Source organism: Corvus kubaryi, unplaced genomic scaffold, assembly GCF_017639235.1.
Source record: "Corvus kubaryi isolate FWS band 111438036 unplaced genomic scaffold, C.kubaryi_AGA036_p1.0 37334, whole genome shotgun sequence".
NCBI classification, from domain to species: Eukaryota; Metazoa; Chordata; class Aves; order Passeriformes; family Corvidae; genus Corvus; species Corvus kubaryi.
The window spans coordinates 23,564,309-23,578,812 of record NW_024581108.1 but is presented as its reverse complement, the minus strand read 5'-3'; the positions used below and the strand labels follow the sequence as shown (position 1 = coordinate 23,578,812).

General features: G+C 43.1%; 1 protein-coding gene across 13 annotated transcripts in view; it reads right to left on the bottom strand.

The window, feature by feature from the left end:
* Positions 1–14,504, bottom strand: part of NFIA (nuclear factor I A) — a 344,509-nt gene that overhangs the window by 19,993 nt on the left and 310,012 nt on the right. For 10 of the 13 annotated variants that reach the window (XM_042030837.1, XM_042030838.1, XM_042030844.1 and 7 more), the window contains 2 exons: positions 11,806–11,971; positions 3,852–3,943 (listed from right to left, as the gene is read on the bottom strand). In XM_042030837.1, the coding sequence (XP_041886771.1) occupies positions 3,852–3,943; positions 11,806–11,971 (258 nt within the window). Of the gene's footprint in view, positions 1–3,706; positions 3,944–11,805; positions 11,972–14,504 lie in introns of those variants that run through there. The other 3 variants (XM_042030839.1, XM_042030845.1, XM_042030836.1) reach the window with 2 other exon arrangements.

Sequence of the window (14,504 nt, the reverse complement as noted above, 5' to 3'; positions counted from 1 at the left end):
CAAAGCCAGGGCATTAGAGAGCAGCAAACAGCTTTTGGAGTGGTGAGTGGCAAGCCCTGGTCACAGGCTGCTGGTTTAGCATTCCCAGCTGCATGCACTCCCAGCCCATAGCCTGTGTTTCACTATTAATTTTAGGATAAAAACACCCCAAAATCCAGATCCCTTTATTCACCTTGTTGCTATGGACAGGCTCGTCCCTAATTAATGTGATGGGACTTTCCCATCCCTCTACCACTCTCTGTATTACAAGTCCTTGGCAATATGAGAGACGTATCTATTACTTAGTCATGAGGTGTCCAGACCAACTTGCTTTTGAAACCAGAGTCCCTGTACCCCAGGCATCCTGTATTTCTGATTTGCATATGGAAAAGGCAGTTAAAAAGCTGATGCCCCCATATTGCTTGCGAGTCAAGTAGCAAAAGTAAATGATTTATCAAGCAAAGGTTACAACACCTGTGCCTTTTTGTCAACATATACAGGGGATGCCAAGTCAAGTGTTGCTTCTAATAGCGCAAACAGAAATTTAGATTCAAATAACCCCCCAGACAGGACAATTGTGCAGTGAGTGGAGTGGCAGAGTGATGGATGGTGTAAGCAGAGGATGGAGAAACAAATGAACTGAAAAGTTTGGAAACTGCTAAAACCAGGCAAAGCCAACAGCCCTTTGGGGGCTTTTGTTACTGAATCAGAACTACTGACTTAAAGCCGTTTAATTCCCCATCTCTTCTGTCATGGAGTGGTCATCCTGTTACAACCTTTGTTGACACAGGAAGATGGCTTTTTTATAAATATTATATAAATTCTATAAAATTCCTTTAAGGGGTTATATTTGACACAACATGACATAAATCAGAACATAGTGCTCATGGAAACGGCTACTGATAATTTTTCTAATACCGATTAAGAAAGGTGTGTACAGGGTTTGGTTGTTTAGAAGCAGCCCGGGACAGAATGATCCTTGCCCCAGCCCAGTCATGCTGTTGTACATTTGCCTGGGATTTTATTCCAATGTTCTGTGAATGCCCATGTATGGGAACCTGCTCCTGTGCACAGACTCATTTCTGCAGCATCTGAAGACTAATGATGATGTCCAATGTTGCACCAAGCAAATATCAGAGCCACCAAAAAGCTGACGAAAATACTTTCATATGAGTTGTAGCTGGACCATAATTTTAAAAAAGCAGATGTTCAGATACAGCCTTCATTTTTATTTTGTTGTTCCAGCAGTAAAGAGTCGCTTAGCCCTTATATTTAAGCTTAACTTCCAGAAGCTCAGAGTGTTCCCTGCTTCCTCTTGTCTCAGGGAGCTGTGTCCCTGGCAGGTAGTGGTCCTCAGGACCTGTATCTTAGCCTGACTCTGAATGTATTATAAAGATCCTGATGGAAAGGAGCCACCCCAGCTGCTTTTTATAACACAGTCCTATGTGCTTTTACATTTTCATTTTGAAAATATCCTAAGTGGTCGTTCTATACACTAATGCTCTGCAAAAAGAGCACAAAAGCCTGTCTTTGTTTAGAGGAATGCTACATAAATCCCAAATCATTGCAGTTAGCACTTTTACCTCACTTCTCTGACTCAAAGCACAGTCATCTTCAGAGTTCTTTCATGAATAAGTAGTGAGTTTGCTGATAAATTATATATTTAGTATCAAGTGGGTTGTGGTGGTGTAATGATGTATAGAAGCAGGGAGATGCAGCTGGAGTCAGAGACTGGAAGTCAGTCTCCTTGCCCACTGCAGCATGTTAGACTTTAATTGAAAGCTGTGCTTGAGTATTGTTTTTCACTGTACAGCATTGTTATTCACTACACTGCATTACAGAGGAGCACTTAAAGTAACGCTAGAGCACTTTAAAATGATTTAAGTCATAAATAAGGAGGATAAAAGTTTACAGTCAACAAACTTATCTGGGAAACTTAGGCTGCAGGATGCAAGTAAGTTTTAAATATTTCTGGAGACTTAATACTGTTGTGTCTTACTACATAATCAATTTACCAACTAGGAGTTTTTCAAGTCTTCTGGAAAAGGTAAGTAGCATTCTCTAAAGGGTTTCAGGTTTCCTGAGCTATGAAGGAAAAGACCAAGTGCTTAAGGACTTTAGCAGTGCACCTTAACATTCCTGTTTCCTGATTTCAGCGTATTTCTGTGTATTCCAGTTGCTTCCAAAACAACTGGAGAAATATGATTTAAATGTGAAGGTGCATGAACACTTGTCGCACACATGAACCCAATAAAGAACAAGGCTGGAAAAGTAGGGTGCAGGCTGAGTTTTGTTAAGGCATGAAAATACCCCCCCAGAATCTGATGGGTTAAACCCCTCTCTGCATTGCTGTTGTACTTTCTGTGACCCTATTTAATGCAGAGAAGGTTTGAGATTCGATATAGTTTAACCTGTGCTGTGCACAGAGCTATAAACTAAAGCCCCTAACAAATTGTACACAAAGAACAGACAGCAAAAAACCACGTTGTGCTCACAGGCAGCTGCTTGCAGCCCTGTAAACTGAAAATCTTTGGGAATGAGTGACCTGTGTTTCAGTGACACTGGAGGTGCTGAAGCCATCACAACGAGGAGTCTGTCTTCATGCACCTACTGTGGCTTGTGACAGCCATTAATCTGCACACTAATTATTCAGAAGCCTATAAACCATTCAAAAGAACTTACAAGAGCTAAGGGTAGTAATGCCCAGTTTGCTAGTTATTTGAATTATTACTTTTTAGTCATTGCAACCAGCTCAAAACAAAATCACAAATATTTTGTGCAGTTGACCTTTAAAAGAATTGCGACGTAGTCAAGCAATCACTTCAAACTATAAACTACAGTTGTCCTAAAGCACTAACTCTGCTCACTTTTTTATACCTTCCCCCCCATGATAACGTGGTATTAAGCCCAGACTCAATTTTTTCAACATCTGGCTCAAATTAGCTGCTAACAAAACTGCCAACAACTATTTTCTTAATCGACCCTGGGAATTTGATACAGCTTGGAAAAAGCACATTTAAATCTCGTCCTTCTCCTAAAGAAACACAAATGTTTACTTGAGCTTCTGATTTGACCATAGCAGGACCATGAATTCAGCTAACCCAGCTTTATAGGCCTGCCTCAACTGGACTTTTTTCTCTCTGTGTAAGGAAACAGATGTGCTCACAATTACAAAATCTCCTGCTCGCTCAAAGCCCACCATGCAAATGACCAACCAGGAATTTGAGTATTTTTTTACATGGAAGTCACTGGAGCAGTCTCCCGTTGTGTCTGGTGGGGGACCACAGGGCACTGTTACCTGATGAGTCTCTCTGAGCTCCTTTTGCATATCACAGACTGGTTGGGGCTGGGAGAGACCTTAAAGCTCATCTTGTTTCATGGGCAGGGACACCTTCCACTATCCCAGGTTGGTCCAAGCCCCGTCCAGCCTGGCCTTGGACACTGCCAGAGATCCAGGGGCAGCCACAACTTCTCTGGGCACCCTGTGCCAGGGCCTCCCCACCCTCTCAGGGAAGGATTTCTCCCTACCATCTAATCTAAACACACCTAATGCAGTGCCTGGGGAGCAGGTTGGAGCCAAAGCCTTTGAAACCCCGGACCTAGAGCAAACAACTGCGCGCTGGGAGCCAACACCTTAGAAAGCGAGAGAGGCCCTTCCAGTTACGAAAGCAGCGTTATTACCACACAAGCCCAAAAAAAAAAAACAAACCACAACAGACAAACAAACTGCAAGTGACATTTCACTGTAGTTACTGAGACCATGTGGGTGAAGTGACAGCGGCAGTGCAGCTGCTCCGCAGGGACACGTTAGAGGACACTGGAGGAGGAGAAGAAGAGGCTGCAGGCAAACAGAGAAGTCGAAAGCGGCCCACCTGAGTCTGTTGAGGGATATTTACAAAGCTTGGATCCCGTGGTCCAACACTGACGAATCGGTTTGCGGGGGAGGTGCTGGGTGTCGAGTAGGCTGTGAAGGGAAGGGACACATGCGTTGAGGAAGCGGCACTAGATTGCACACGAACAACACCAAAACACACTGTCTCAGAGCCACCTAAGCAGATGTTTAACATAGAAATGTGCAAACGTTTTAGAGAGCGAGAGTTTGGTTTGAGACACTGGAAAGGTTTGGGCTTAATGGTGGGGGTATCAACACGTAGGGGACTGGGCTGCTGGGAGAGGGGACAGCCACAACGTGGGCGCAGGGGAGGGTGTGCAGCTCTCCAGCCTGAAGGAGAACCATTGCAGGCCTTTCCATGATGGGCTGGAACAGGAGATTCCTGCAGGTCCTGACTGTTTTCACTGGAATGTCTGGTATCTCTATTTTTAACAGAGTTTTGTATAGCAATACCGAAGTGCTCATTAACAGATTCAGACCCTTTATTTCATGCTAATCCAGCATTCTCTCTGGATATAAAGTTTTGGTTTTCATACTGCTGTGGTCTGCACTCTAAAATGTTCACTTGATGTGTTTGACAAACTAGGAAGATCCTTTCGGTAAAAAATTAATGGGTTGCAGTTTCACTGGGGTGGTAAGTGCAATCAGTCTGAAGGCTGAAGCTGCCTTTAAAAACTGGAGTGGCTCCCATAAATGTAAAGCTATTAAATGCAATGCAAGCCAAGAACCCAGATTACTTCCAAACTTGAAGTACTTTAATGATTTTATTGTTGCATTATATTCTCCACTGCAACTGTCCACAATGCCACGTACTTCCACATCCAAAAGCTTTCAATGCATTTTTAGTCTTCTTCTCATTTTAAAACCCTCACACAACCTTCTCCCTTCCTCAGTTTTTTGCATGTTTACATCTAATTTCAAATAACCTACATAGATGCCTTAATACAAAGAGGGCTCCTGTCTATTTTGAATATATTTGTGGGAATGCATTCTGTTGAATAAAATCCCCAGACAACCTAACTATCCAATGAAGAGACAAAAAAACAATAGTAAAAGGAAAGTCACTTGCCAAATTCCAGTCAGGCTAAATATAATGTTGAGGCCTCAACGTTACAGAAGAGTAGAGGGAGTTAAGAGGCAGAGAAGACACTGAGTTGGCTGTGTGGAGGAAACCCTGTTGCCTTTCTGAAGGCAAATGTTTGGTGAAGAGGTATTACACTGGAGAAAACATTAAGACTGTGCCAAATCAGAACAATGCTCCACCTTAGCCATTGTCACCTCTCTTAGAAGCTATAAGCAAATGCAACCAAAACAGGTCACATATTTACTTTCTCCTATTCTTTCCCAGCTCTGATTATTTCCAGCTCAGGGACTTCCTGTAGTTAAGGCCCTGGAGGGATTTCTCACTGATGAATGCCCAATCTGCACTTGGACCCATGTGGATGTTCTGCATCCCACGAAGCCCTTGGGTGAGGAGTTCCCAAGTCTAGGAACATGCAGGACCACATCCTTCCCTTCCCTCTCTGCCCAAGTCTCACAAACATCTTGTGAAGCCTCTTAGTTCTTACAGTTTCATCAGAAAACTTCCCTTTCTCAAGATTCCCTGAAATCACCCCAGGAACTGCATATCTTCATTTCCTGCTGATATGAGGGGAGATAAGGCACTCCTGGATTTTAACAAGGAATTTTTCCCACTTGTTTCTGGTGAGGTGATCTTTCCTCTCCAAGAAGCTAACACATGCAAAAATCATGCAAGGAACACTTCTCCTTCACAGAGTCTTAAAGGAATTTAAGTACACTAATTCGTCTTCCTGAGATAGTTTTGCAAATTGTGGTGAATATTACAAACAGGTACACTGGGTGTTACTCGTACCTGCAAATCAAGGAAGAAATTAACTGAGCAGATCTGGTGAGATGTTCTCCTCACCTTTTTACCATGTTAATTTGGTTAATAATTCAGAGAATCCACACATTTGCAAAGGACATTTCCCTGTTGCTAGTGCCATGTATTAAGATTCTTCTGTGCTGTTCTTGTGGAGGGTTTTTTTTTAACTAAATAATGAACTAATGTTGTGCAAGACTAAGAATTCCTTCTGCAGTGGGGAAAATTAACTTAGAGCTCAAAAATCAAACATCTGTTGTTTGGTTCTCCTGGTCTACTTTTAAGGAAGCAGATTGAGTGGAGAGGCCATTTAATCCCTTAGAGCAGGTAAGTTCCACCCAGAAGGGAAGGAACTCAAGATCTTGTTTACAGTTCCCAGTTGGCAGATACTTTTGCTGTGATATTTGGTAGAAAATCAAAGGGGAACCAGCAGAATGCTGACTTAAATGGCTTCTCTGTTCAAACAAAAATTCGAAAGCATTTGAAAAGTGTGCAATATGCACAGAAGTCCCCTCAAAGTTCGCTGGGTGAGTTGCTATGTATACCTTCCTTCCGCTCCAAACGATGTTTAACTTGCTTTCTGAAAATACTCGGATGTCAGCTTGGTATTTCCTTCAGGTCATATAACTGCCTTGCTGGAGCCAAGGGGGGAAGAGCACCAAAATGACAAATATGCAGAGGATTTACACTGGACTCTCCCAAGGTGCTGTTCCCTCTTCGCTGTAAAATGTCCCGGGATGTTTGCGGATTGTTAGGGGCCATTTTGGCTCGGAATATTAAGCTGATGTGGAACACACATTCCCCTGTTAGGGGGAAATTTGTTTCAGTAAAAGAGAGAAGTACTGAGTGTTGCTTAGACCATGATCAACTTCCAGCTGCATCTTACTGTCTTCAGATAAATACCCTTGTTTGACATGGAAGTGGGATCCTGGAAGTCTGATCCCTAGACTTCGCTCCAAAATTAGGATGGGGCAAACTGTCTCACTGGATAAAGTTGGGTCACATTGTATTATAGCATACATATAAGCTAAGCTTATGCTGGGGTCTTCAAACTCCAGTCTGGGAAAAGCCAAAGCATGGAAAGGAACAAGGAACAGCAGCCAGGTCTCTTAGGCAGATCTTCTCCAGATCTTATCAGCTTTGCTCCATGGGAATTTTTCAGACCTACTCAAGGTTACATCAGCTGATAGCTGTCCCGTTGGGCATGAACAGAACCAGCTTCCTGCCCAGCCTGCTCTTTCTGCTATTGGGATTCACTAAGGATTGTCTGCAACATCATAGCCCACAGCCAAGGAAATGAATGTGATGCCACAAATTTGGTATGATGCTTCACTTCAGGAACAAGCAAAACAGGGGCTGGCAGAGAAAGAACATTTGCTCACACAGACAGCTTTGATATTCAGCCAAAATGGCAAGAAATTGTATGAAAGACAAGACAAACAAACAGTTTTGGGGATGCTGTGTGTTTTAAAGTTGCCTGCAGTAGGGAAATGTTACTTTTAAATATACTTTCCTGAAATAATTGCTATTAAGAGCAGGAGTGTGTAATTTATCATGGTTCTGGATTTAGAGGACAAACTTCTGTTTGGGAAAGATGATTTGGGTGAGTGATGACCTAATGTACCTCTTGGTCTCCCTTTTACAGACCAAGATGACAGATGTGTTTGATGTGAAGAGTTGTCCTGTTTCTCATGCCATAGCAAGAGGATTAACTGGAAGAATGTGGTGCAGTAGAACGATTCCTACTGCAGTGCATTCTGCAGCTGAGAATCTGAGCAGGAACTGCAAATTTTAGCAAATTGAATGATAGAATCAACCCTCTTTTTTATGGATGGGGAAAGGAGCGAACAGAAAGCTCAGACTTGCCCAGAAGATGCTCAGTCAATGCATAGCAGAGGAAGGGAGAGAAAGCCAATCTGATTGCAGGATCACGGAAATGTTTAGGTTGGAAAAGACCTTTAAGATCATTGAGTCCAACTCCTACCCCAGCACTGCCAAGGCCACTACTAACCCATGTCCCCGGGTGTCACATCCACATGGCTTTTAAATCCCTCCAGGGATGGGGACTCCACCACTGCCCCTGCTCCAGTGCTTGACCACTATTTCTGTGAAGAAATTTTTACCAATATCCAACCTAAACCTCCCCTGGCCCAGCCTGAGGCCATTTCCTCTCCTCCTGTCCCTGTTCCCTGCCAGCAGAGCCCGACCCCCCCGGCTGCCCCCTTCTGTCAGGGACTTGTGCAGAGCCACAAGGTCCCCCCTGAGCCTCCTTTGCTCCAGGCTGAGCCCCTTTCCAACTCCCTCAGCTGCTCCTTGGTGCTCCAGACCCTTCCCAGCTCCATTCCCTTCCCTGGACATGCTCCAGAGCACTTCAATGTTTTTCTGCTGGATTTGAGGTGTGGCCTCAGCAGTGCCCAGCACAGGGGACAGTCACAGTCCTGGTCCTGAGGCCACACCAGTGCTGATCTAGGCCAGGTGACATTGGCCTTCTTGGCCACCTGGGCATACCTGGGCTCATGTTCAGCTGCTGCTGACCAGCATCCTCAAGTCCTTTTCCATCTTTCCAGCCCCTCTGTCCCAAGCCTGGAGAGTTCCATGGGGTTGTTGTAACCCAAGGGCAGGAGCTGACACTTGGCTTTATGAATCCTTATGAATCCTACAGCCACAAGATCATTCTTCTCATCCTGACACAAAGGCCATTTAACAAGAAAGCTCCTTTGTTGAAAGGGACATTAACCAGTAATGAGTTCGTTAAAGTTGTTAAGAGTTGTGAATCTCAGAAAATAACACTTTGTTTAAAAAAGCTGTTTAAAAGTCAGGGTGTACACGATGGCAGTATCTTAGACTCTGCTCTGGAATGATTCAATTATGATAGTGATAAAGCCAACTAGAACGTAGTGGAGGTGGTGCTTGCTTTGGGCAGTGAGATATTAAACCCCAAAACTGCCAAGTTCAAGAAAATATTGTGTTATGCTTGTAATGGGTTACCAACCAAAGAAAATCAAGAAGAGATCTGAGATAAGATAATGTTGGCACTGCTTCTGATATCAAAGATGTGTTCTATTGAAAAAGCTTTCTGTGGAGGAAAAATGAACCTCCCCAAACCTTGTGAATCCCATTTCCATTGTGTCATCTGACTGAGGAAAATGCTGGCTTTCCAAAGGGATAGGATTCGCAGCTGAAATTGTCAGCTCCCAGAGCATGCCTGGCCACCCAGTAGCGGCAAATCCCCAGTGTGCATCTCCAGGGGCTCTTCCTTCCTTGGACAGCACTAATGTTCATGTTTTGGTTAATGTCACAGCTGGAGAGTTTCACTATTGCTCTGAGAATCATTAACCACCTTGTTGTGATTTTTAGCTCTCGTTCCCAGGAGGCCATGCTGTATTGAACAGCTGCTCCTGGCTCCTGCACCCCTCAGGAGGGCCATATTCCAATTTTTGGTTGGGCCGTGACTGCATTTTGTTTCTGCTGAGGGCTTTCTCCTAGACCAAAAAAGGGAAGGAGAACGCAGCAAATGCCAATCCCTTTCACACCATTTCCTGGGGGGGGGGGATGTTCATTCTCTTCCACATGGCTAAGGAGACAGTCTGGCCAAAATTTAGCATCGCTCTTGCCTTTGATGCATAAGTGACTTTCCAATATCCTCAAGCTCTGCAGGGCAGTCAGCCATAGCCCGGCGACACTCCCAGAACCGGTGCGCTCCAGCAGCTCGTAACCATGGAAAACACCTTTTTGTGCGGCTTTTATGGAACTCTGGTGAATCTGCACTCGCTATTTGAAGGCTAATATTTAGTTAAGGAAAAAATAAACACGGAGGGAAATGGAGGGTTGGTCCTGATTGACACACTGAATGGAGCCCAGTGGGTCCTCCTGGCAAACCCTGGCCGCGACGCCTGAAACTTCAGTTTGCTTTGCTCTTTATGTAGCCAATACTTCCACTGGCTTTGGTTTATATGTCATACTTTTTCTTAGAAAATATTTCCTATAATCTACTTTTCTGTAAAATTTGTCCCTAAATTAAATTATATGCTTCTTTACAACTCGAGTCACTGTTATTCAAACCCCTCACCAAAAGGAAGATGCGTGCCTGAGTACGTACAGAACTATATGTTTAGACATCAGCGTGGCTAATTAACAAACAGTAATTATTTTCCTAATCTTTTGTTTAAATACCATTAACTGGCTGCTCTTGAGAAAACCTCCATTCCCAATTAACGTGGCAGCTGTCTGCTGAACACAGAGCCCAGTGACCAGCCCCAAGCTGACACCGATGGATGTCCTGCTCCCTTCAGAGGAGAAATGCCCATTTTTCTGCCAGCTGAGAATACGGCCAGACACACTCTGAGCTTGTTTACACAATCACAGTATCATAAAAATTAAGATTACTGCTAAAATGTTGTTGGGAATCTTTTTCTTTTTGACCCCAGACACTGCCAGTAAACTGAGTCACAACCGTAATGACAAGTACACACTGACCTAGTTTTGTTTTTCCTGGTTCTGAAGACAAGGAAATAGTAAGGCATTGCTGACTGTGTTCAGTGATAACTATGACTAAACATTAACCTTTTAGATCCCACCGCTGAATCTTATTGATAGGACTTGAAAGTCCCCTCAAAAAGTTCTGATAGCACCAGTGTTGGTCTAAGGTCAGAAAGAGGAGCGGAGGGGACGGAATGAATCAACTTCTTCACTCAACAAAAATCTGCTGATCAATTTGTGAAGTCCTGATTCGAGAACATCGCGTTCACAATCTTACCAGACTGTCTCATACTAAAACCCATTTCAATTTCCAAGCGAGCCAGAGCATCTTGCTGAGTTTGCAGTTGATGCACTATCGTGTAGCAGAAGGCAATGAAAACCTCTGAGGAACTACCAGATTTTAAAAATGCCCCCTGGAACCTGTGCAAGTCTCCTGAACAGTATATAAAGCTTTAAAAACCTAGGCTTCACGTGGTCTGAAGAGTGAGTACCTCTTTGCACATCAAGCAGTGGTTGCATATAGCATTTAAATAATAAGCTTGAAAAGCACACAAAGGGATTTGCTCTTTCGATTAGATTGATTTTTGTTTGTGGATGTTATTTGGACTCCCTTCACTGTGGAACAAGTCCCCTACAGTTGCCATTAAAGCACTGAAAGCTTCCCTTTTGTTTTTAAATGTCAGTTTGAGCATAGCTTCATTAAATCATTTCACAATTAACTCCCTGTACGTCCAGACTTTTTTTAAAGCATCGGACACAGCTGAATTGCATTTGTTTCCCAGAAGAGTGACTCCAAAGTGGTATCCCCAAGTGTGTATCCAGGAATTCATATATTTGACTTGTGGCTACACAAAATGCATATGGGAGCCGCGTGGGTGGTGGGAGAGGATTAGAGCTCTCTCCCTGGCCCTAAGACATACCAAAACTTCTTGCCTAAAATCCAAGGCGTAAGGGAAAGATGTCTGGGTTAATCTAGGCAGATTTATTCCCAAAAGAACGATAATTGAAGTAACCTGGAAAGGGTTGTGAGTTTAGCCCAGTGTGATGAGCAGCTGTGTTTTCAAGGAGATTGCCTGACTTCCATGTGGGGTCTATCCGCTAAAGCCTGACTTGAGATACCAGCTTATCACAGAACCATGGAATGGTCTGGGTTGCAAGGGACCTTGAAGATCACCCAGTCCCAGCCCCTCTGCCATGGGCAGGGACACCTTCCACTAGATCAGGTTGCTCAGAGCCCCATCCAGCCTGGCCTTGAACACTTCCAGGGATGGGATGTCCTCCTGAGTCCTCCTGGCAGCAAACAAGATCCCAAAGGTCCAAGCTCTGTGTCACAGCTGAGCCACCGGCCTCGATTTCCCACACACATGGCTATGTGAAATAGCAACCAAGTCAAAAATAAAACTGCAACCTTAAGCTAAGGCTTTCCCTGCTAACACAGGAGCAGCTCAGAATTTTGTCCATCATGGAGAGCAGAGAGCTCTCCCGCTTCCCAAGATGAGTCCAGTCCTCATCCCTGCACAGCCGAGTGCCGGCGGTGCCGGTAGCCCTTGGATCCCGCTGCGTCTATACTTACTTGGAGAAGTGGGAGAGGTGGCCCCTCCTTCTGTTGATGTGGTTGGAGGTTTTGTGTCTGGCACTGGCAGAGGCACAGGCCTAGCCATTGGTGGCGGAGGTGGTGGTGGCAACATTGGGGTAGGAAGGAATGGATTGTGCACCTTGCCTTGGCTGCTACCATTGGGCTGCCGAAAAACAAGCAAACAGACAAAAATTATACTAAAAATCAGCTATTAGGAACCTCCAGTAACAACAATCTAGTTGAAAACGATGTGCAATACATTTACAATTACTTGAGAGGTGGCAAAGAAATTTGCTGGCTCAAATTCTCCATGGACTTCAAGAAACTGTCTCAAACTCTGTGAACCTCGTGAAACTACGGAAATTCTGGCTTTTAAACACTTGTCCTATGAGCAGCTTGTCTGAACTGTCCTGGATTAAATCCTACTCCTCTTTACATTTCCGGCAGCACTAAGCCATGCTCAGTGAGAGGTGAAGCAGTGTTTTTGACCCCTAAAAGCCTCCAGTTTCGTGCCTCTGTTATACCCTCAGGATATCAGTGCCTAGGACTTGAGTGTAAATTTCTTAAAGATACTGCTCATTAAGAGAAAAAACAAGCGTTTTTGGTGGTCTTAAAAATCATGCTGATATCTTATTACAGGAAAATGAATGAATGTATATTAAAATTACTGCTCTCCCACATCCCTTTTGAGTTAGCAATAGTGTAGCTCTTGGTTTAGCTGCCATTAGGATCATCTGGAGAAATGAGTGAACTTAGAACAGCTTCATTTTTACACACTGAGAGAAAAAACCACCCTCCCTTCAGTCTGGGATGTGGTCAGTCACAGGCTGAAGGGGATCAGCTATATGAGTGTGGTCTTTCAATTAATCACCAGAAAAATGTGTCCATAAGTTAAAGTGTTTTCAAGTATCACAAAAACAGGAATCAGGCTTAGAAAAACATGCCAACCCTCCCTCCAGCTTATTAAGTTTGCATTTTAAATGTAACCCAGCCTGGACACTTGAAAACCATACAGCTAGATGCCAAATACCATTATAAAGAGAAAGTAGGACAGGCTGTGAATCAGGTGTTCCTTTTAGTGACAAAAATGATGAGATCATTTTCGACAGCACTCTACAAATTGATCTCACTGCAGTTCTTCTGGCACTGAACATTGCCTTTTCCATTGATGATAAAAGCTCAGCTTTAAACACAGATCCATATTCTAAGTACTGCTAAAGAAAATAATATTTTAATTCCTGTTAGGGTTTCCATTAGCCTGAATTGCTGGGGACAAAATACTCATCCTGGCAAAACACTTGGGACTTTATTTTCATTTCACCTGCTTTGGCACTGACAAAGGGCCTTAAAGTCGTGGAGGTGCAAATCACACTTGTGCTAGAGCAAAAATGGTTCAGGGGATAAACAAGACTCAAGTTCATCTGCATTTAACTTTACAGCACTCCCACAGACTTCAAAGACTGCAGTTACTAGAGTTTGCAGCAAGAAGCAATCCTTCAGGGATATTTGTTTTTCCAACATCCAGCACCTTTAATAAACTAATATATTAGTGACATCTCTCAAACACTATCTTGTCTCCCAATTAGGTCCCTTTCCTGCCAAGAAGACCCCCGCTGCCTGTTCATTGTGAGTGTGCTAACAGTTCATAATGCTGAATGGTTTGGGATAAATTAAGCAAATGAATACTCAAGGAAAAAGAAAAGCACTGTATTGATTTGTTGTCTAGACATAAATGTATCTGCTAACATATTGCAGACATTATTCAAAGCCAGGACTGGCTGGAATAAGTAGAGTCAGTTTTTCTGCTGGGGAAAGGAAAACACTGGGAACAATACAGCTTATTAAATAAGTGTGATAAATTGGATTCTAATAATTAAACTAATTCTCATTAACACTTTCAGCCCTATGTATGTCAGGAGAGAAGCAGTAATTTTGCGAGTTATTACTTCATTGGCTGGAAAAAGTTACATGCATTACATTTCATGAAATATTCAGAGCATTATTTTAGATTTGATTTACATAAAATTTATAATTTCTGTATTCGTCCAGAATGCTATTTCAATAATAGCAAGATGATTCACTTTATTTGATTAAAAAAAAAAAGAAAATGGTTATTTGAAGCTTTGGAACTCTGCTTAATTTTTCATAGAGATAAGGGGAAAAGATAACTGCTTACAGAAATAACAAACCATAATAAACTGTACTTTTAACATCTTGAGTTCAAGTACTGGTCAACTTGATCTAAAGTGCTATAAGGCAGTATTTTTTTTTTTTAATGAACTTAGCTGATCTGAAACATCTGTTTCTCACCCTCCCTTTTCCTGCTCCTCCCCCCCCCCACTCTCCCCTGAACTTCAAAAATAATTAATAAAAATTATTCTGCCTTTGTATTTTGTTAACCCTGGTTCCACAAGGGTTACAACACATGCAGCAAAGTCGTTTGTGGGGGGACCCAGCAGGTCACTGAAGCACCAGCTTCTCTGACAGTTTAAGCTACTTTCACCACAATGTGGTTGAGCGGTTTTTTGGGGAGGTCTCTTGTTGTTTTTTAAAATACTTTTGCAGCACAGCATTATTATTTTTCTGTTTTCCTCCCTTCCAGCAGCTATCCCAGGTGTGCTCCTGCAGGCGACATGCTGTTAAAATAACCCCGTCAATAACCCCGTGGTTAATTTTTACATAGGACAAACACTTCT